Raw genomic sequence first — 23631 nt, 5'->3', positions numbered from 1 at the left:
GAGACACTGTAAATTGTCTCAGTGGAACAAAATAAAACCAATTGCTAAAGTCAGTACAGTATCAGTCAGGGCTGCATTTTTGAGGCCAATAAAATCATGGCATGATGCTGGCTGTGAACTTGAACTAGTTGTTCCTAACTCGTGTGTGAATGTCATAACGGCACAGAAGGAGACCATTTGGCCCATCGAGTCCATGCCGGCTCTCTGTAGAGCAATCCAGTCAGTCCCATTCCCCCGCTCTATCCCTGAAGTCGAATGGAGCTGATTTTCTTAGCCACATGCCCCGGTGATGAACAGGAGCAGTGCACTTGATGTGTAAGCTGGACTGACTCCCAAATTACTAATTGCAGTCTTTTTTCTTGCATCAGCTCCCATTTGCTACTGTAAATGATCAAGGTAATTATGGTTGAGGAAGGCCATTTGGCACTCTTTGTTCACCCATCCAGGGATCCTGACGTCTCCCTCCCATTGTAGCATCCAGTTATTTCTTAAATGATTCCAGGGTTCTTGCCCCTACTACAGTACTCTGTCTGGAAATATAGTCTATGCATTGAAAGTATGTTTCCACCCGATTTCTAACCCAGCAGTCAGCATTTTTATTTTCAGACTGCTTATTCCTGGAACTCGTCTCCCCTGAGAAGCACTGAAAAATCAAATGAAAGTGTCATACTTTTTAAAGTAAAAATTAAGCTACTTCAAAATGTGATATAATTGAGGAGGGCATAATGTAATACAGTGAATGTACTCTTTTTTTCAAATGGAAACATTTTTAGCAGTCCTATGTATGATTTCATGAAGCTTTTCCCAAAAAATAGTTTACTGTTTCTTTTCTCCCCGTAGGCCACAGTGTATCGTATTGACAGGATCACCTATGTCCAGGCCAGCCTTGTTGGATTTAACACTTTCTTTCACCAAGAATTTTAGTCTGTGCATCTGTAGTCAAGTATTTATGGTAATTACTATATTACAGATTTCTGTGTGGCAATTTTGATCACTTTTTAAAATGCAGCACAATGCTAAATGTTCATAGATCATAGTGGCTGCCTATATGATTTTTTTGGGGGGAAAGCTGGATATATGCTCCCCTTGTAAACCATTATTCATCATTGTTTGTCACCCTCTACATCCTAATTGAATTATTGCATCGTCCCATGGTACAAATCCCTCGGGACTGTGGCTACAGCTATCCTAATGCTGGCACTGGTCACCAGTGCTTCTAGTTCAGGATGGGATGTCCCGATCAGAGGGGCTTGGACAGAAGTGAGGTTTACACCCTTCGCTCAAATTATGGCTGACCCCAAGTCATTTCAAATGCAGATGCTTGTCCAAACAACCTTCAGATCTGGTGCTTGAGAATGTAAAGGGTCAGCTGACCTGCCAGTATGGCCTCTGACGAGTGCAGACTAGATGTTGAACTCCCTCAGCAGGGCTCGGGTGCAGCCACATAAATAGACCTTCCAACAGGAGGCAGTCCAGGTCATTTTCCAAAGATGGGTCTTCTGCGAGTGTACCCCATGCCAACTTTCCAGCAGCTCCCAGTATTCTACTCCATGTTCAAAGAGCCCAGGACACACTCATTGGATTTCTTAACACTATTCTGACAGAGGGGATTCCTGTAAATCTTTCTTTTTATAGTGCTAGTCATTCCCAAGAGGATTATCGCATTGCAACCAAGAGTCGCAATGCGGATTCTGCCCACTAAGAGGCACAATGGACATGATCTTCACCGCGCGCCAATTACAAGAGAAATGCAGGGAACAGCACCAACCGCTGTACATGGCCGCCTTTGACCTCACAAAGGCCTTTGACACCGTCAACCGTGCGGGATTATGGAGTGTCCTCTTCAAATTCGGCTGCCCTCAAAAGTTTGTCACCTCCACCTGTTTCACGAAGACATGCAAGCCGTGATCATGACCAACGATTCCACCACAGACCCAATTCATGTATGAACCGGGGTCAAGCAAGGCTGTCATTGCACCAATGCTCTTCTCGATCTTCCTTGCGCAAAGCTCCATCTCGCCTTCTAAGCTCCCTGTTGGAGTGGAGCTAATTTACAGAACAAACGGGAAACTGTTCAACCTCCGTCGCCTCCAGTCCAGATCCAAGGTCGTCCCATCCTGTGTCGTCGAATTACAGTATGCAGACAACGCTTGCGTCTGCGCTCACTCGGAGGTTGAACTCCAAACCATCGTCAACACCTTCACCGAAGCGTACGAGAGCATAGGCCTTACACTAAACATCTGTAAGACACAGGTCCTCTACCAACCTGCCCCTGCCACACAGTACTGCCTCCCGATTATCAAAATCCATGACAAAGCCTTGGACAACGTGGACCATTTTCCATACCTCTGGAGCCTACTGTCAACAAAGGCAGACGTCGATGAGTAAGTCCAACACCGCCTTCTGTGTGCCAGTGCAACCTTCGGTCGCCTGAGGAAGAGAGTGAAGACCAGGACCTCAAACCTGGCACTAAGCTCATGGTCTACAGAGCAGTAGTGATACCCACCCTCCTGTATACCTCAGAGACATGGACCATGTACAGCAGGCACCTCAAAGCACTGGAGAGGTACCACCAACACTGCCTCCGCAAGATCCTGCAAATCCATTGGCAGGATAGGCACACCGTGAGTGTTCTTGCTCAGGCCAACATCCCCAGCATCGAAGCTTTGACCACACTCGATCAGCTCCGATGGATGGGCCACATCGTCTGCATGCCCAATATGCGACTCCCAAAACAAGCGCTCTACTCGGAGCTCCGACACGGCAAGTGAGCCCCAGGTGGGCAGAGGAAACGCTTCAAGGACACACAGCCTCCTTGAAAAAGTGTAACATCCCCACCGACACCTGGGAATCCCTGGCCCAAGACCGTGCAAAGTGGAGGAGAAGCATCCGGGAAGGCGCCGAATACCTAGTCTCTTCGGGAGCAAACGGAAGCCAAGCGCAAATAACGCACATCAACCCAAGCACCCCACTTGTGACAGAGACTGTAGGTCCCGCATTGGACTCATCAGTCACCTGCGAACTCATTTTTAATATGGAAGCAAGTCATCCTCGGTTCCGAGGGACTGCCGAAGAAGCGGCGCGCACTCGGTGGTGTCGGGGAGCCTCGCGGCTGCACAGCCGAGTTGGGCGACGGCGAAGACTTTGTCCGCGGCGGCTGCCAGTTGTATGCAGTCCGTGATCGGGGACCCCGTGAGGACAGTCTGTACCTGCTGAGGAAGCAGGCTGAGGATAAGGGCCCGAAACAAAAAGCACTGCGGTTCAGAGCCCAGGAGCGCAAGCATCCGGCTCATCAACTGGGTCGGGGTAGAATCGCCGAGGCCTGGTAGTGAGAAGCCTGTGGGCCCTCTCCTCCCTGGACAGGCCGTAAGGCTGCAGCAAGCGGCCCTTAATGGTTGAGTACTTGCCGGTCTGTGGTGGGTTCCCCAGCAGGTCGAGAATTTCGGCGGCGGTAGAGCTTGCTAGTGCTGAGACTACGTGGAGGTACCTTTCTTCATCGTCTTGAACCCTGCGAAGGGTGAATTGGGCCTCCGAGTGCGCGAACCAAGCTGGTGCTTGGTGTTCCCCAAAGGTGGGGAGCTTCAAGGACGCGGCGCCGGCCGACATCAGGCTGCTGCTGGTTGCCATCGGGTCGTTGCTGGCCTCTGTAGGGCTGCGTGAGTCGGGGGCTTTGGCCGCCGACATTCGGGGTCACCAATGTGGGGGACTACGGTCTCCCGCGTAAAGAAATAGGCAACACAGCGAGCTACAAGAAATAGGTCTTTACTCCAACTCTCACAATACAGTACTGAATTCGTAAAGCCCGCGAACCTGTGATGACTCACGGATTGGTCGCCTGCTGGAACCTGATTGGTTTTCCTTCTCTCAGCAGCAGGCAAGTCTGAACGTGCCTTATTCCTCTCAGCTTGCAACTGTCTTGCGGGGGGAGGGGAATACAGCAGTTAAAAGGGGATTATACAGGTTTATCTACATAGTGTTTCCCCAATGTGGCAACGCCACACTAGCATGGATTATAGATTGAGGATTGGCTAACTGACTGACAGAAAACAGTAGGAATAAACGGGTCATTTTCAGATTGGCAGGCTGTAACTAGTGGGGTACCACAAGGATCAGTGCTTGGGCCTCAGCTATTCACAATCTACATCAATGATTTGGATGAGGGGACCAAATGTAATATATCCAAGTTTGCTGCTGATACATTCCCACCTAGCTTTGTAAGTTGTGAGGAGGATGCAAGGTGGCTTCAAGGGGCTATAGACAGGCTAAGTGAGTGGGCAAGAACATGGCAAATGGAATATAATCTGGAGAAATGTGAAGTTATCCACTTTGGTAGGAAAAATAGAAAAGCAAAGTATTTTTTAAATGGTGAGAGATTGGGAAATGTTGGTGTTCAGAGGGACCTGGGTGTCCTTGTACATGAATCCCTGAAAGTTAATATGCAGGTACAGCAAGCAATTAGGAAAGCAAATGGTATGTTGGCCTTTATTACAAGAGGATTTGAGTATAAGAGTAAAGACGCCTTGCTGCAATTATATTTTCTTAGGCAGTCCCTCGGAACCGAGGATGACTTACTTCCACATTAAAAATGAGTCCTCAGGTGACTGAGTCCAATGCGGGACCTACAGTCTCTGTCACAGGTGGGGCAGACGATGGTTGAAGGGGCGGGTGGGTGGGGTGCTTGGGTTGACTTGCGCTTGCTCCCGGCGAAGCGACTCAGTGTTTGGCGCCTTCCCGGATGCTTCTCCTCCACTTCGTGCGGTCTTGGGGCCAGGGATTCCCAGGTGTCGGTGGGGATGTTGCACTTTTTCAAGGAGGCTTTGAGTGTGTCCTTGAAGCATTTCCTCTGCCCACCTGGGGCTCTCTTGCCGTGTTGGAGCTCCGAGTAGAGCGCTTGTTTTGGGAGTCTCATATCGGGCATGCGGACGATGTGACATGTCCATCGGAGCTGATCGAGCATGGTCAAAGCTTCGATGCTGGGGATGTTGGCCTGAACGAGAACACTGACGTTGGTGTGCCTATCCTGCCAATGGATTTGCAGGATCTTGCGGAGGCAGCGTTGATGGTACCTCTCCAATGCTTTGAGGTGCCTGCTGTACATGGCCCATGTCTCTGAGGCATACAGCAGGGCGGGTATCACTGCTGCTCTGTAGACCATGAGCTTAGTGCTGGGTCTGAGGTATTGGTCTTCAAACACTCTTCCTCAGGCAACCAAAGGCTGCACTGGCACACTGAAGGTGGTGTTGGACTTAGTCATCGACGTCTGCCCTTGTTGACAGTAGGCTCCCGAGGTATGGAAAGTGGTCCACGTTGTCCAAGGCCTTGTTGTGGATTTTGATAATCGGGGGGGCAGTACTGTGTGGTGGGGGCAGGTTGGTAGAGGACCTTTTGTCTTACGGATGTTTAGTGTAAGGCCCAGGGGATCTCCGATGCCGTAATTGTGACCATCTTCAAGAAATGCAGTCCGATTGCGGTAATTAGAGGAGTTTCCCTGCTGTCTTCCATCAGGAAATTCATCGCAAGAATCCTCCTCGGTCGCCTTCTCCCAGTGGACGATGAGCTCCTCCCAGAGTTACAATGTGGATTCCGGCCACTAAGGGGCACAATGGACATGATCTTCACCACATGTCAATTACAAGAGAAATGCAGGGAACAGCACCAACCACTGTATATGGCCGCCTTTGATCTCACAAAGGCCTTCGACACGGTCAACCGTGAGGGATTATGGAGTGCCTCCTCAAATTCGGCTGCCCTCAAAGTTTGTCACCATCCTCCGCCTGCTTCACGACATGCAAGCCGTGATCCTGACCAATGGTTCCACCACAGACCCAATTCATGTACGGACCGGGGTCAGACAAGGCTGTGTCATCGTACCAATACTCTTCTCGATCTCCTTGATGCAATACTCCATCTCACCCTCCGTAAGCTCCCCGCTGGAGTGGAGCTAATTTACAGAACAAACAGGAAACTGTTCAACCTCCGTCACCTCCAGTCCAGATCCAAGGTCGTCCCATTCTCTGTCGTCAAATTACAATATGCAGATGACGCTTGCGTCTGCGCTCACTTGGAGGTCGAACTCCAAACCAACGTGCAGTTGTATAGGGCCCTGGTAAGACCACACCTGGAGTATTGTGTACAGTTTTGGTCTCCTTACCTAAGGAAGGATATACTTGCCATAGAGGGAGTGCAACGAAGGTTCACCAGACTGATTCCTGGGATGGGGGGATTGTCCTTTGAGGAGAGATTGAGTAGACTAGGCCTATATTCTCGAGTTTAGATGAGAGGTGATCTCATTGAAACATACAAAATTCTTACAGGGCTTGACAGGGTAGATGCAGGGAGTTGAGAACCAGGGGTCACCGTCTCAGAATAAGAGAAGAAAAAGGAAAAATAGCAAGTTAGAGCTTCACCTGAAAAGAGTTTACATGTTGTCAACATTTGAGAGTTCCAGAATATCTCGTGTTGAAGTAGAAGAAAAGTTTAGGAATTGGGAATTTAAAATGAGTTTAAGAAAAGCATAATCAAAATAATAGTTAAACTTTTCCATCTGATTATTGTATTACTGTTTTCTGTTAGGGCCCACGAAAGCAAACTGTAAGTGACATGAACGTGCACATGGATAAATACCAGCAGTGGCTTGCGAAGACCAAAAAAAAAGCCTTCTATGCAGCAGTGGCTGGAGACAATCTGCGTGATGGAGTAAAGTGCTTACTTCAGGTTGTTGCTCTAAATTAATCAAGTTCTTAAGGCACCAAAGGTTATCCACTGAAAGTACTGAGTCTAATTACATCTGATCTGGTAGATGTATATACACTGTTTAAATTAAATTAAGTAGCTGTGCGCCAATTAGCAGGCACCAATATTTTTTTAATGCATTACAGTTTGTAGAATGTATGCTGTTTACTAGCAGTATTCTTCCAAACGGGTGACTGCATTTATATTACTTCAAAGTAGGTTGATGATATTAGCGAAACTGGCTTAATTGGTTAGTCGAGTGTGCTATGTTGTTGGTGTTAATGGGATGGGACTCAAAATAGTTCTCTGTTGTTGAATTCAGAATCAGGAATTACTTTGAATTTTACAGCGCAGAAACATGCCATTCTGCTCAGTAGGTCTAAACCGGTGTTTATAGTCCACATCAGCTGCCTCCCACCTTCCTTCATCTCCCTATATAAATACATCTTTTTACTGTGCACTTCCTCCAATGGTTGAATGTCTCTGACCAGGACTGGACACAGTTCTCAAAACCTAGTCCTAACATACAATTACATCGAATATACAGCACAGAAACAGGCCATTTGGCCCAACCAGTCCATGCTGGAGTTTATGCTCCACTTGAGCTTCCTCATCTAACTCTATCAGCATTACCCTCTATTCCCTTCTCCCTCATATGCTTATCTAGCTTCCCCTTAAATGCATCTACACTATTTGCCTCAACTTCTGTGCTAGTGAGTTCCACATTCTCACTACTCTCTGGGTAAAGATGTTTCTTCTGAATTCCCTATTGGATTTATTGGTGACTATCTTATATTGATGGTCTCTAGTTTTGCTCTTCTGTGTCTACTCTATCAAAACCTTTCATAATTTTAAAGACCTCTATTAGGTCACCCCTCAACCTTTTTTCAAAAGAGAAAAGAGACCCAGCCTGTTCATCCTTTCCTGACAGTTCTGAGATTGTAAATTTTCTCTGCACTCTCTCCATTGCCTCTGTCCTTTTTTTATATGGTGACCAGAACTGTATGCAGTACTCCAAGTGTAGTCTAACCAAGATTTGATACAAGTTTAGCATAACTTCTCTACTTTTCAATTCTATCCTCTAGAAATAAACCATAGTGCTTGGTTTGTTTTTTTTATGGCCCCTTATTGATCTGCATCACCTCTTTTTAGTAATGTGTGTATTTGTACTCCCCTTTGCTCCTCTACCCCATTTAGATTTGTATTTTTCAAGTAATATGTGACCTCCTTATTTTTCTTTCCAAAATGTAATACCTCACACTTCTCTATGTTGAAATTCATTTGCCAATTCTATGCTCATTCTGCAAGTTTATTAATGTTGTCTTGTAATTTGTTGCAGTCCTCCTCAGTATTGACTCTCTTCCCTCCTTCCCCCAAATTTGGTGTCGTTTGCAAATTTAGAAATTGGGTTCTTGATTCCAAAGTCTAAATCGTTAATATAAATTGTGAACAGTGGTCCCAACACTGATCCTTGTGGGACCCCACTTCCCACCTTCCGACACTCTGAATAGCTACCCTTTACCTCTACACTCTGCTTTCTGTCTTGAAGCCAGCTAGCTATCCATTCTGCTACTTGTCCCCTGACTCCGCATGCACTGACCTTATTTGTCAGTCTATTATGTGGTACCTTATCGAAGGCCTTTTGGAAATCTAGATATATTACATCTGCATTACCCTCGTCTGCTCTGTTACCTCTTCAAAAAATTGAAGCAATTAGTCAAGCAAGACTTTCCCTTTTGAAATCCATGTTGACCAATCATCATATTTTTGGTTTCTAGATGGTTTTTCTATTTTCTCCTTTTAATAGGGATTCCATTATTTTTCCTACTGTTAAGCTGACTGGTCTATAGTTCCTTGGACATGTTTTATCTCCCTTCTTAAATATAGGTATAATGTTGGCTATCCACCAGTCCTCTGGCACTACACCTTTTGCTAATGAATTATTAAATATTTGTAATAGTGCCTCTGCAATCTCTTCCCCCAGATTCTTTTAAAATGCACGGATGCAATCCATCCGGACCAGGCATTTTATCCGGAGTTAGTGGATAGAATAGTGGCCCTATTCCTATCCCGGCTTTACTTTTTTTATTTATGCCTGTAGAATATTTTACTATTTTTGTTTTATGTTCCTTGATAATTTAATTTCATAGCTCCTCTTTGCCTTCCTAATTTTTTTTGACTTCTTTCCCCCAGCTCTTTGTATTCTCTCTTGTCATGCTCTCCATTGCTGTCCATATCCCTTTCCTTGCCCTCAATTTTTCCCTTATGTCATCATTCATGGTGTCTCATTAGTGTTTAGTTTGTTTTTTAGCCAAATATATTTTTCATGGGCTCTGTTGAACACTGTTTTAAAATGTTTCCCATTGCTGTTCTACATTGTTTGCTAATATTGTTGTCCATTTTTATTTTCTCGTTCTAGTCTCAGACCCTCAATCAGCTTTTCTCCAATCTATTATCCTAGCCTTTGTCATGCTCGTATCCTCCTCAATTATTATCCTAAACCATGTTATATTATGGTCACTATTGCCTAGATGTTCCCCTACTTTACTTCTCTTATCTGCTCGGTGTCAGCTGTGGCTCAGTGGGTAGCACACTCCTCCGAGTTAGAAGGTTGTGGGTTCAAGTCCTACTCCAGGGACTTGAGCACAAATCTAGGCTGACACTCCAGTGCAGTACTGAGGGAGCGCTGCACCGTTGGAGGTGCCGTCTTTCGGATGAGTAGTTAAACTGAGGCCCCGTCTGCTCTCTCAAGTGGGCGTAAAAGATCCCATGGCACTATTTCGAAGAAGAGCAGGGGAGTTATCCTGGCCAATATTTATCCCTCAATGAACATATGAAAAACATTATCTGGTTATTTGGGCCGGATATTCTGATCCCTACGGGTGGGTACGCGCTGTGTACCCACCCGTAGGGACATCGGAAATGCCGGTTTCAGGCATGCGCTGGAAACTGGCATTTCCGATCTGTCAAGAAAGCTCCGGCTGCCCGAGAGGAGGGCCTCTGCGGGCGGATAGTTCTGCTTTTTGGAGACCCTCCGCCTGCAGAAAACCCTTACAATTCTTGCGCCTGGTAAAAGCAGGCGTAAGGCCTACTTTTACCAGGATAAGAGTTGGGAAAAAAAAATTCCACTGGTTTATCATTTAAAAATACTTTTTTTTTAAAAAAAAAGGTAAGTTTATTTTTAGCCCTGTAAAAAAAAAAAACTTTAATTCTTTTTTTGAAAAATTTAAAGTTTTGTTTAAAGTAGTTACAGGAAACTTTTTTTTATCCGGCACCGACGGGACCAACGTGGTGCTGGTTCATCAACAATTCCGGATAACCAAAAGCTATAGTAAAAGATACGGAGCTGAGAGCTCCGTATAAAGCAACAAACCCTGTTGCTTAGCAACAGGTTCAGAACAATGGCCACAAGCTCCAAGCGTCTCTGTAGCTTAGCAACAGCTGCAGCCACACCCTTGCACAGCAACAGATCGAGGAAGGCAAGTAATAAAACTTACCTGAACCTACTCCTGAATTTTGCCAGTTAACCGAGATTTCCGGTTATTTAGGTGCCGGTAAATCAAAAGTTTCCTGTAATTTATTGTACTCAAGACACTTTAAAAAATGTGATTTTAAAAAATAAAAAATAAAAAATTTATTTCAAGTTTTACTATGTTTTGGGGGTGATTTCCATTCATATATTTGACAGGTCTTCCTGTCAAACGTATGAAGGGAGATTCCCTTCTTTGATTGGCTCCCCATGGCCCACATGATTCCAGGGACGCTGCGAACTACCTGCGCCTCTGGGATACGTGGGCCTGCACACCGGCAGTTTGGAGAGGCCCAGCACCGGAATTGTACGCCTCCCGGGAGCCCTTGGGTAAGGCCACAGATTTTTCCAGATCGCAGTCCTCTGCCCGCAGGAGGCCTGCGATCGGAATATCTGGGCCATTATCACATTGCTGTTTGTGGGAGCTTGCTGAGCGCAAATTGGCTGCTGTGAAAGGCGCTATATAAATGCAAGTCCTCTTTTTTTTTTTCTTTCTAGTTCATTCCCTATTACCAGATCCAGTAGCAAAACCTCCCTTGTTGGACTTCTTTCATACTGGGTTAGAAAGGAGTCCTGTACACATTGTAGGAATGCCATTCCCTTATCCCCTTTACCTACCTCTTCTGGCCATTTGGGGTAGTTGAAATCCCCCATGATGGTTATTCTGTTTTTTGCTCATTTCCCTAATTTATTTGCATATTTCTTCAGCTCTTCTGGATACAGGATCCTTCATTCACGGCTAGGAAAATTACTCCCCGTGTAATCATGATCCTAAGGTTATTGGTCAATTCTCTCTATGCATCATAGAGTACCATATTTTCACACCATCTACAATATTCTGTTTGAATCTTCCTCTATAAACTAGAATTTGTGCTCTTTGTATGGTCGCTCTATTTTCCTCGGGGACAGAGTTTGATTGGTTTACAGTGCATCATTTAATCCAGTTAAGTGATGGTTTAGCTAGTTAATCTGCATTATTGTAGGTGCTTTTGGTTTGGTTACTCAGCCGTACATTAAGGTGTGCTAAAGGTAACATACACAATCACTTCTTGAAAGCAGAGAGTAAATTTTCTTAATATTGCATAAAAAAGTGCAAATAAGTGAACACCCATTTAACACTGTCTCTGCACCAAAAAGAACTTCACCCTCAAATAATTATTAATTGTGATAAAATATGCTTGACTATTAACAATGATTTAAAATGAAAAAACACATACTACACTTGAAGAACTGTTTAAACTCTTCCCACGGTATGAGATTATTAAGATAGTGTCATTATTAACAGAATGTTAATTTTATCTAACTTTTTAATGAGGATGCTGGTTTTCTTGTCAAATGTAATAGGAAAATCTCATGTTCGGACAATCTGAAGAAAATGTTCTGGGTGAAATCTGCAAAATTTTCACAAACTTTACCATAAATGTTTAATTGGATACGATTTAACTTGTATTCCACTAGGCCTCTGGATTGGGTCGAATGAAGCCGAATACACTTGTGATTGGATACAAAAGAGACTGGCGTACTACTCATTCTCAGGATGTTGAGAATTACGTTGGCATTTTGCAGTAGGTAGTTCTTGCTATGTTTGATTTAAAGTTAGTGTGGCTTTTAGAAGTAGTGACTTTTTTTATTGAGCAATTTCAGCAAATGCTGCAGAGTAATGTCTGCACATTTATATGTGAGCCAAAAAACATTCCTTCTCTAAAAGCAAAATATCTTTAGGGATCTGTTAAATTCAGTTTTCACCAATTTCCACTGATACATTTTTGGATGGTGTACTGGTGAAAATTGAATGAGAACCCCGCCCCCTCCTCCCCATGAAAAGTTCCCATTGTTTTCTATCAAAAAGTAAAGTCTGAAGACACATCACAATCGTGACATCAGCATGCATTTTGCGTGCTGTATTTGCCATGCTGAGGTCACTGATGCAATGCCCATGCATCTCTGCACCCAATTTTCGGCAGAGTTTGGATTTTTTTAAGGGGCCCTGGATCGTCCTTGGGTGTCACTGTTGGGCATATACTCTTTATACTACAGCAAATCTCTTTTTTTTGCTCCTACTTATATTATGATGTAAAGACTACAGTGTACTGACATAGCCCCTGAAAACTGAGGTTATCAATGCGGTAACTATCAGTCAAAGGCTGACCACACATCATGGTATTGCTAACTAAAAACAAGATCATAACTGTTCCTATGTGCATAATCCACAACAATTTTTAATATCCCAGTCATAGTGGCATGTACGTGGCTGGAGCTAGAACAATAAACATAGGTTTCTTAACTTTACTTTTAAATTAAAAGTAAATCTGTGTGAGATTAAGTAAAAGTTTGCTGTTGAGACCCAGAAAAGTGGTGTCCGTGAACTCAAAATAATAATGGATTGTCCTTTAGCTTCACATCACTAAAACTTGAGAAAACAAGCAATGAGTAAAGTTCAAAGTTAATTTTTTTTTTACTTACTTTCCCCCTGCATTTATCTAGGTTTTTTTTTGGGGGTGAGTGCATTTTCCCCCCACTGATTTTTTTTTCGTATTTTTAGACTACATTAAAAGTAAAACGTGGGGGGGGGGGGGTGGAATTTTGTTAACTTAGCAATAAAAACTGACGTTAAAGGCCCTTGAACATTTTGGGGTAGAATTTTCACAGGGCTCTTGCTGTAACTTCGGCAGAAACTGCGTTCATGCTTTTTCTTCGGGGTTTCCACTGAAGCTATCGCCGGAGATTGGGAGAAATCCCACCCCCTTCTATTAAATTTGTACTTATCAAAGCAACAGCTCATCACCTTCTCGAGGGCAATTCGAGAGGGGCAATAAATGTTGGCATTGCCAGCAATGCCCACATCCTGTGAATAAATACATTTAATAAAAAAAGATAACTATTGGTGAATGAGCATTTTTTTTTTCAATTTTACCAACTGGAGACACTGGCCCTGATCTTTACTCAGTGCCGTGAATACAGCCGGAGGAATGATTCCAGAAGTATGGGTTTCCCGGACGTTCTGCAGAAATTAAATGCAGGACGTTTTTTAAATTTTCTTAACCAGTTTCTTGCCCAACAACCAGCCAGATTGACAGGTTGGCTGCCTGTCAGATGGGAAAGCAGATGCCAGGTAAGTAGGAGATCGCAGGGGGTTGGGGTAAGTCGGAAATTGCGACGGTGGGGTGGTGGTGGGGAACATCGCGGGGTCTGTAAAGAGATTGGCTTGGGGGCTCCTCCTGGCCCACAAGCAGTGTTGTAAATGTATTTACCTTATGGATTTGCCCCTTCTCACTCTCCTTTGGGAACCCTGAGCCCAGGGAAACTTGGCCTCTGGGTTAAAAATAAAAATGCAGTTAAAATGGAGGCATGCAACCTCCTTTATTGACCTACCGCTTCCCGAGAGCGGATTGGTAATCAACCCACCTCCATTAAAACCGGAAGTTGGCGGTTTAGGTTTGGGTTTCTGTATTTTAAAATTTTTAAGCGCTGGCTGCCTCAGGAAAAAACAACCCTAGGCATCACAAGTTTAAAAAAAAAAAAAGGTAAGTACTTACCTTCACCATCCCGATCGTCGCCATTCCCGGTCCCAAGATCCCCAACCTCCAGGCCCCCCAACCATTTAGCCCAGTCCCTGATGCCCACCCCGATTTCGAAGCCCCCGATCCCAAACTGGAGTACCTACCTGTGGGCCACTGTGCTGGGTGTGCCCAAAAGTGGGCGCTTCTGAATTTAACCCCTTTAGCATGAAGCAGCAGTATTATGTTGGCGCTGAAGCAAAGGCTCTTTGCGAACAAGTAGAAGTTAACAACTCTGATTCACTGGAGGTGGGGAAGGGGATTATTTCGCTGGAGGCACCTAGCACCTCACACTGCATTCCATCACTGGATCTCACCCTGCTAAGCAGCAGCCCATAAACGCCCCTCACGGGTTATAGCTCATCAGTTTGAGGGTAAACTGGGTGGAGCATGAAAGATTGCTTAAGTCATAGTCATAATGCCACAAAAGGAGGCCATTGGCACATCGAGTCCGTGCCGGTTCCGTAGAGCAATCCAGTCTCCCCTTGAAATCATTGTCACTTCCGTCGGCAGCGAATTCCAGGTCGTCATCACCACTCGCTGCGTAAAAAAAAGTTTTTCCTCACGTTCCCCCCCTGTATATCTTGCCCAAAACCTTAAATCTGTGTCCCCTAGTCCTTGTACAATCAACTAGTGGGAACGGCCTTTCCCTGTCTAGCCTATCCAAACCCGTCATAATCTTGTACACCTCTATCAAATCAACCCTCAACCTCCTTTGCTCTAATGAAAACCAATCCAGCTTCTCCAACCTGTCCTTGTAGCTAAGATTCCCCCATCCCCGGAACCATTCTGGTAAATCTCTGCACCCTCTCGAGAGGTTTCACATCCTAAAGTGTGGTGAACTGGATGCAATTGGAAGATTTGCCTATCAACTTGTAGCGAATGTGGAACAGGCTATAATACTAGTCTTTGCATCCCTCATGAATGCTTTCACTCCTGCCATTCAGGCCATGGCCATAATCTGAACTCTTCCGTGGACAGGTTGATTGATCAGATGGACAAATGGAGACAGCCATTGGTAGAGGATTTATCAATGTCTTCACTTGCTTTGAGATCTGCTAATCAACGGGTACAGTGACATTGATCCTACAAGTTGGATTAGAATTGAAGTGACAGGATGAGATGATGGTGTTCCCTCTCGATGGCACAACATCGATACAACTGCATTGACTTCCCACATGGCAGGAAGCAGCCAAGACCAGGATTCCATGCAGGATTGCACCTGCAGCAGCCTGAGACCGGGCCATCTGATACATGTGCCGATGAAGGTCCTGAACCACCAGTTTCCCAGAAATCCCTTGCAGAAAGTCAACTTCTTGCAGGCTTTAGGGGTAGACTTTGTAGAAGCACTAGAGTACATTTGACTTGCAGGCACGCACACACTGTGGTTGCCGTGAGTGGCATGAAGAGTAAATGTAAGAAAATAAATATTTCCATTTGCATTTGCAGCCTTCACATTCAGTTTCATTTATGTTGCCTAGGAAATAATGGGGTGCATTTTCATCTTCACCGCCTGGATGGCAATCTAGCAGAGCAGATCACCCACCCACTTTAGAATCCATCCAGATTTCATCCCATTGAAATTTACCCCAACATTATGTTGCGGACGAGTGGCCTGCTTTCCAGATTGAGAGGGTGACCTGGAACTGTAGGAAATATTTATTGTTTCCTTTGTCCTTCAATGTAGGGAGGTCTTAAAATGTGAAGCTTTTAAGGGGGATATTTAGGAGAAGGTCTCCTCTTGCTCGGTCTGCCGAATGGCTGTTGTAGATGCCAAAGGTACTTGGAGTCTGAGGATGCAGCAGACATAACGAGGTTCATTAAAGGGCTCCTGCTTACACTTCAAAGGCACCATGAGCTATGACTTCATTGGATAACTGTGGTCATCCAGCAGCCAATCCTCAAATTGCTGGTTATACAAAGTAGCATGGTGGACTGTCTTAAATTGAATATGCCATTAAAATGGAATCCAATCAATGTTCAACTTGTGTTTGAACATCAGTGTAGAACCATGCCCGTCTCCCTGCCAGCAGTCGTGGCACATTTCATTTTAAGGCGGTTCACCATGGAGCACGCAGAGCTGTATGCTGCCATCACTGAAACACTTGACTTTAGATAAACCTGCCTTCTGGAAGAAAAAAAACTCCAGCTCCCTCACATTTACAGCCCTTTGGGAAAATTATAAAATTGTTAGCTTGTATAAACAATGCATCGGTCACCTGGTTTAGGTAGCAATACACTGCAGATTGACTTACCCTTCTGATATCTCCACTGTCCCCTGGAAATAGCCTGAGACCAAAAAATCCGAGAGTTTGGGACTATCACTGCCTTTGGTAGTGCTGTGCCTGATCTGTTGTTTGGCTGCAGGTCCTTCTGCAGCAAGTTCGACAACTCCGTGACGATTTTCCTTGTGAATTTGAGCCTGGTTATATTCCGTTGGCTGGGTACTTGTGGGTAGGCACTCTCCTCCAATATTGTCTAATTTTCCTGGAATCTTGCATTTCTTGCTCATCCTCCTCTTCCTTCAGTAGCATATAAGGGGACTCCAGTTGTGGTGCCTGGCAAAGAATATCCCCCGTCCCCTCCCAAGGTAGTCCTATTAATCACTGTTCATTACATAGTGAAGGGTTACTTCAGCAACAAAGTTGGAAATTCATTCTCCCTTTCTTACTCATTGGAAGAAAATAAAACTGGCAATTGATAGCTACTCCTTTTAAACTTTTTGTTTTCAGGCACTGCCAGCTAAGCTTTAATTCCCTCTTTGTCTGAGTACTTCTTAGACTTGACCCCCCATCCTGGCGTTAACTGAGGAAATTTATATGAATCTTAACATCTCTTCTGCATCATCAGTGTACGAGTGTCAGTCGTGGCTCAGTGGATAACACTCTTGCCTCTGAGTCAGAAGGTTGTGGGTTCACGTCCCACTCCAGAGACTTGAGTACAAAATTCTAGGCTGACAGTCCAGTACAATACTGGAGGAGTGCTGCGCTGTAGGAGGTGCTGTCTTTCGGATGAGATGTTAAACTGAGGCCCCATCTGCGCTCTCTGGACATAAAGTTCCCACGGCACTATTTCGAAGAAGAGCAAGGGTGTTATCCCCAGTGTCCTAGCCAATGTTTATCCCTCAATCAACATCATTAAAACAGATTATCTGGTCATTATCACATTGCTGTTCGTGGAGCTTGCTGTGCGCAAATTGGCTGCTGCGTTTCTTCCCTTACAACAAGTGACTGCACTTCAAAAAGTACTTCATTGGCTGTAAAGCGCTTTGGGTCATCATGGTGGTCGTGAAAGGTGCTATATAAATGCAAGTCTTTTTTATTTAAACAGGCCTGTTGAACTTCGATGCAACAGTCCCAGACTCATCCCAGGATTTGCCCAGAAAAAAAGGGTCTTGTGCCACTGGAGCAGAAATATAGTGTTATGGTTCTCTGCCCCATTCTTCCTGAGTTATGAACTAGATCCAGGTGTTACAGGGCATTAACGTGAGGAAAATAGGCCCCCAAGATGTCACCGATACAATGGTGAATATCTAATAGGAGATGTGAATCATTTACGTGTTTTCATCCAACATACGTGGAATAAACCAAACTTTTCCTGCTATAAAATCATCAAGTCAAGGCTACAATCTAATCTTTAGATAAATGAAGTGAGTAGTGCAGGTTCTGCACATCACCTAATGGATACAATTTTTAAATATTTATTCAGTAGGGATAAACACTCCACACTAGTTGAAGTCTGTGCTTTTGTTTTTATTTGCTACATTTCACCAAGTAGGAATTTCCAGCATGTGCTTTGTCTGGTCCATGGGCAATCTTCATTTCTAAATACCTTTAATAGACCATGGCTATGATGTGGAGTACTTAGGACAGAAAATTCTGTTAACAGTAAATTAAACATTTGGGGATAATGTTTGTCTTGATGTACTTTTTCATGGTGGGTGGTAAAAGTATATTTTATTTATTGGGACCAAATCACATTGTCAATGTTCGTTCTAACGGTTTTGTTGAGTTAAATTAAATGTGAAACCTAAATACTGTATTTGAAATTTTACAAGTTTGTATTTCCAGCATGGAGCTTTGCACGCCAGGAGTGCGCATACACTGGTCAGTAGACCCTGCAGGATTTTCCATCCATTCATTTGGATGGATGGATGGAGAAATCTGACTCCTTGTGCTCAAATTGTTGATGTGAACACCTAGCATGTGAAGTTACATGCATGGAGTGTGTGTTTATAAAATCTACCCATATAACTTTAGTTTCAGGAAAAAAACTAATTATGGCAGCACAATGAATTTCAGGTGTGAAATTCAAGCATATCCATTTGCAATTTTGAAATCTGGTATTGTTTTTGTTTGCAGTGATGCCTTTGATTTTGAATATGGCTTGATAATTGTCCGGCTTAGCCAAGGGCTTGACGTCTCTCTCATACTTCAGATTCAAGGTAGGATAATGCAGCTGCTACACCAACCATCAAAATAAAAAGCAATAAACTGCAAATGCTAGAAATCTGAAACATAATTAGAAACTGCTTGGAAACACTCAGCGGGTCGATCAGCATCTGTGGAGGGAACAGATAAGTTAATGTTTCAGGTGTAACTCTTCATTAGAACAAACCACCAAACTGTAGGAGCAGAAACTAAATAAAGCTTCCCTTTCCCAAGAGATTCTCGCAATTAACGTAAATAAAATACTGGGGTAGATTTTGACGTGTGTGGTGGTGTAAAACCGGCAGACCGTTTTATACCTCTCCTGATTTTTAAAAAAAATTCCCATTGAAGTCAATTGGGAGATGTAAGATTGGCTGCCAATTCACTATCGCCCATTTTACATTATTGCACAAAGTCAAAATCTACCCCACTCATTCATACAAAATATAAGAGTTTGTCACTAGGTAGTCCTGGGCATCCTCTTGCAGAGGGAAGTGGTGCTGGTAAAGGGAGGTGGTGGAAAGTGCACACAGTAGAGTGTCATGGGCACTAATAGGAAGGTGGAAAGAAATTGAAGGAATGGCTGAGTAGGAGGTGAGACATGCTAGTACTATCTGGTCCACTACACAAATAAGAGGCAATGTGACATCTACCTACCTTTCCCTTCCAGGGTTGTTGAATTTTTTTTCTACAATTCAGTCACATTGTTGCTGGCATTTACCATGTCTACTGCCAGTCAACACTTTTCAGAACCTTAAAGCCATGGCAGGGGAGTAAGACTTCTATTCTCTACTTCACTTCCTGCAGCAAGACCTCCCCCTGCTTCCTCCAGCAGTGCTGCCAGATATGACTGGCAACTTTCCCAGGAAATAAACACTTGGAAATATCAGTAGCTAAAGTGGTAATACGTCCGTCAAAGTACAGCCTGCCAAAATATAGAAAAACACTTGCCAAATATAGGAGGCTAAAATGGAAAATAACTCAAATCAAATGCATCCAGCCACACTGACCATTCACTCCACCTTTTGAGTTGCTGGGGGCCTATAAGGCATGCAGCACGTGGAGTTCCTTCCCTAATGGATGTGCCCAATTGAACACCCACTGTGTGTTAATAACCTGGAAATGTAGGTGAGTTCAGGTCTGTTTGATTGGGGCACATTTTGAGTGCAATATGTATCACTTCTGCTTGGGTGGATAAGAGGAAGGAATATTGTTCCTGCAAGTTTTTAAAAGCTGAAATCCAGGTGGGGAAAAAAAGTAAGATTCTAGCTTTTATGATTCTGTATAGAGCACTACTGTGTGCAGCTTTGAGGACATTTATTATAAATAAATGTGTTGGGGCTAGCAAAAAGATGCAGTGTAGATTCACCAAGATAAATATAGTAATGAGAGACTTTAAAACCAGGGCTGTATTCATTGGAGCAAAATAGGTTAGGGGGGAGGGGGGTGTCTAATAGATTTTTTAAAATCTGACTTTGAGAGCATAATTAGTGGAAAAATAATTACGCTGGTCAATGAATTAATAACTAGTGCATAAATTTAAAATGAGTATTAGAAACATTAGGGAAAAGGTTAGAAGATTTCTTTCACAGAGGTGTTTGAGTATGGAAAGCATTAGCCTAGGCAAATAATAAAGCTGAGTTAATCATGACATTTACAGAGATTTAGTTAAACATTTGAATGAAAAATGTATTGATGAATACAGGGAAATAGGATTAGACAGCTGAAATGGATCTAGCACCAACACAGACACAATGGGGAAAAATAGGCCTGGATTTTACTGCACTATCCAACCCCAAATTGGGCAAGAGACCAGGAAAAAATCAGGTGGCAAGGCCTACTGCCCAAACAGACCTTGGTTTTCAGCCCCAGCCAGGACCACCGCTGGCTGCCGCTTCTAGCCTGCTGCATGCAAATGCCGACAGGTCTGGGGCCCAGCTTCTGTTTATTTCTCTTCTGCCCTCCCCTATTACCATAGTTACCAAGGATTGCCTGGTGAAAGGTGGCATTAGGCCCCAGATAGTAGCAGTACTGGTCCCAAATGTAAATGGAGGGAGGTGGCCAAGTAGAAGCCTCCTCTTCCTCTGATCCTTTACCTGCTGAAGGCCTGGGTCTTAACCAAAGCTATCATAGCATTGTTACAACACAGTAGGAGGCCATTTGGCCCGTCGAGCCCGTGCTGGCTCTCTTGCAAGAGCAATTCAACTAGTTCCACTCGCCTGCCCTTTCCTCGTAGCCCTGCAATTTTTTTCCTTCAGGTACATAGCCGATTCCCTTTTGAAAACCGCTATTGAATCTGCCTCCACCACCCTTTCAGGTAGTGCATTGCAGATCATAACCACTCGCTGTGTAAAAAAGTTTTTCCTCATGTCGCTTTTGGAGCTTCTGCCAATCACCTTAAATCTGTGTCCTATGGTTCTCGATCCTTCGCCAATGGGAACCGTTTATCTATTCTGTCTAGACCCCTCATGGTTTTGAACACCTCTATCAAATCTTCTCCGCTCTTAGGAAGAGGTTCCAGTCTTTGGGGCCCTGTGCTTGTTTAATATTTCCTTCCCTCTCTTCTGGTGGTCCTGCCTGATCCACTTGCTGGCGTGGATCCCTCCAAGAGCCCACTATGATTGCATAATACCCCACGACCCAGGAAACTGTGGTAGGGTCGTGGCTGAAGTCCTTCTCTGACCCTGTAGGGGTGGATTAAGGAAAATAAAGCCCATGATGATCAATATGTGATGAACAGTATGATCAATTTTCCACTTCCTTTGTTCTACCTACCTCCTTGCTAGTCAGAACTGAAATATCAATTCCACTATGTGGATAGCTGTAGAACCTTAGCCTTCTATGCAGATTACACAAAATCTCTTCCCAACTGTTTGTACACAGACTTTGGTATCACAGGTAAAACATTCTCCACTGCTATCACGTCACCAATAGGAAAAACTGGCTTACTTAAGGATCATTCAAGTCAATCCACAGTTTTTTTTTATATAGGCACCCTTGAAACAAGTGCACATTCAAATTATCTATAATATAAATCGGTACTTCTGTCATTCTGTCTATCTGTCTGTCATCGCGTGTGCGTTGCGGGTATGCACTCGAAAGTTACAGGGCGTACCTACGCGCGCGTTACCTCCAAAGAAAGCTTACGCTTCCGAGACGGTTTTAAGCGTATTTACGTTTCGGCCGGGCTAAAATTGCGCCCGCGGTATCCCAAAAACCTTCAACATTCTGCTCATTAGCATCTCATTATCCGCTCATTAGCGACAGAGTGACCTCGAGCTCGACCAATCGTACGCCGGGTTGCTGGCGTGTGCCGCCGGGCCAATCGGTGCGCGTGTGGCCGGGCTTTATCGTTCTGAACCGAGGTGAGTCGCCGCCATCTTGATTCCAAACTTTTCCTTTCTTTTTCCCGCTTTCTGCGTCTTAAAAAATAATGTTGCTTTTAAAACACATATTGTTTTAAAAAAAAATGATTTAGAAAGTAATTAACTTATCTAATCTCATTAATTTTCCTACCTTTCCCCGTTTTTCCAGGTAGGCCTAGAAGCCTCGGCGTCTCCTCCGCACCCACGCCCGAGCTAGGCACCTCTCGGGCCGAGCCTCAGCCCAGCGCCGCTAGGGTGCGCGCGCAGCAGGAGCTGAGACGTCTCTCTCTGCCGGGGCTTGCTGAGCGTCCAGCGTTACCCTGGCAACGGGCGCAATCGGCGGTCTTCACCTCGGGGGGGGGGGGGGGGCGCCCTCCGCCCTCCATCCCCCCCTCCCCTCCCCCGCCCTTCCCCCCCCCCCCGCCCTCCCTTCCTCCCCCCCGCCCTCCCTCCCCCTCCCCTCCCCCCTGCCCTCCCTTCCCCTCCCCTCCCTCCCCCCACCCCTCCCCTCCCTCTCTTCCCCCCAGTCGCGCGCTCTCTCTTCCCCCCCAGTCGCTCTCTCTCTCTCTCTCTCTCTCTCTCTCTCTCTCTCTCTCTCTCTCCCAACAACAACATGCCCTCTCAAAAGCCTCGGCACCGCCGGGCACTTCAGCTAGTTATCTATAAATCTGCAATCTAGAAAAATGTATGCTTCCGTAGATCTGTCCTGCATGCTGGAGTTTCTGCTCCCCCACAAGGCGGTCTTTTCTTAATGTCACTGCTTGGTCAGGTGGTCTTTTCTTAATGTCACTGCTTGGTCAGTCTCTAGTGGTGCATGGAGAATATGAATGAAGAAAGATAGATTACCTAGGGTCAACTGCATTCTTAGCATTAAAGATAGCATGCTTCGGTGAAGGTGTTTACAATGGTTTGGAGTTCGACTTCCGAGTGAGCGCAGACGCAAGCATCATCTGCATACTGTAATTCGATGACAAAGGATGGGACGACCTTGGATCGACTGGAAGCGACGGAGGTTGAACAATTTCCCGTTCTGTAAATTAGCTCCACTCCAGTGGGGAGCTTACTGAGGGTGAGATGGAGCATTGCAGCAAGGAAGATTGAGAAGAACGTTGGTGCGATGACACAGCCTTGCTTGACCCCGGTTTGTACGTGAATTGGGTCTGTGGTGGAACCGTTGGTCAGGATCACGGCTTGCATGTCGTCGTGAAGCAGGCGGAGGATAGTGACAAACTTTTGAGGGCAGCCGAAGCATACGAGAGCATAGGCCTTACACTAAACATCCGTAAGACAAAGGTCCTCTACCAACCTGCCCCGCCACACAGTGCTGCCCCCCGATTATCAAAATCCACGACAAGGCCTTGGACAACGTGGACCACTTTCCGTACCTCGGGAGCCTACTGTCAACAAGGGCAGACGTCGACGATGAAGTCCAACACCACCTTCAGTGTGCCAGTGCCGCCTTCGGTCGCCTGAGGAAGAGTGTGTTTGAAGACCAGGACCTCAAACCCGGCACTAAGCTCATGGTCTACAGGGCAGCAGTGATACCTGCCCTGCTGTATGCCTCAGAAACATGGACCATGTACAGCAGGCACCTCAAAGCACTGGAGAGGTACCACCAACGCTGCCTCCGCAAGATCCTGCAAATCCATTGGCAGGATAGGCGCACCAACGTCTGTGTTCTTGCTCAGGCCAACATCCCCAGCATCGAAGCTCTGACCACGCTCAATCAGCTCCGATGGACGGGTCACATTGTCTGCATGCCCGATATGAGACTCCCAAAACAAGCGCTCTATTCGGAGCTCCGGCACGGCAAGAGAGCCCCAGGTGGGCAGAGGAAATGCTTCAAGGACACCCTCAAAGCCTCCTTGGAAAAAGTGTAACATTCCCACCTGGGAATCCCTGGCCCAAGACTGCACAAAGTGGAGGAGAAGCATCCGGGAAGGCGCCGAACACCTCGAGTCTCTTCGCCGGGAGCAAGTGGAAGCCAAGCGCAAGGAGCGCGCGTCAACCCAAGCACC

At 45.2% G+C, this 23631-nt stretch overlaps 1 protein-coding gene across 5 annotated transcripts in view; it reads left to right on the top strand.

Annotated features, from left to right (window-relative positions):
* The window catches only part of slc12a1 (solute carrier family 12 member 1), a 102858-nt gene that overhangs the window by 44112 nt on the left and 35115 nt on the right, over positions 1-23631 (top strand). For all 5 annotated transcript variants that reach the window (XM_085972123.1, XM_085972121.1, XM_085972119.1 and 2 more), the window contains exons 16-19: positions 841-952; positions 6574-6714; positions 11720-11826; positions 18180-18262. In XM_085972123.1, the coding sequence (XP_085828249.1) occupies positions 841-952; positions 6574-6714; positions 11720-11826; positions 18180-18262 (443 nt within the window). The remainder of the gene's footprint in view (positions 1-840; positions 953-6573; positions 6715-11719; positions 11827-18179; positions 18263-23631) is intronic.

The sequence above is a fragment of the Somniosus microcephalus genome, chromosome 32 (genome assembly GCF_052327205.1).
Source record: "Somniosus microcephalus isolate GS21.2 chromosome 32, FLI_Smic_1.0, whole genome shotgun sequence".
NCBI lineage: Eukaryota > Metazoa > Chordata > Chondrichthyes > Squaliformes > Somniosidae > Somniosus > Somniosus microcephalus.
Note: the sequence above shows the minus strand (reverse complement) of the source record. Positions and strands in the feature narration are given on the sequence as shown.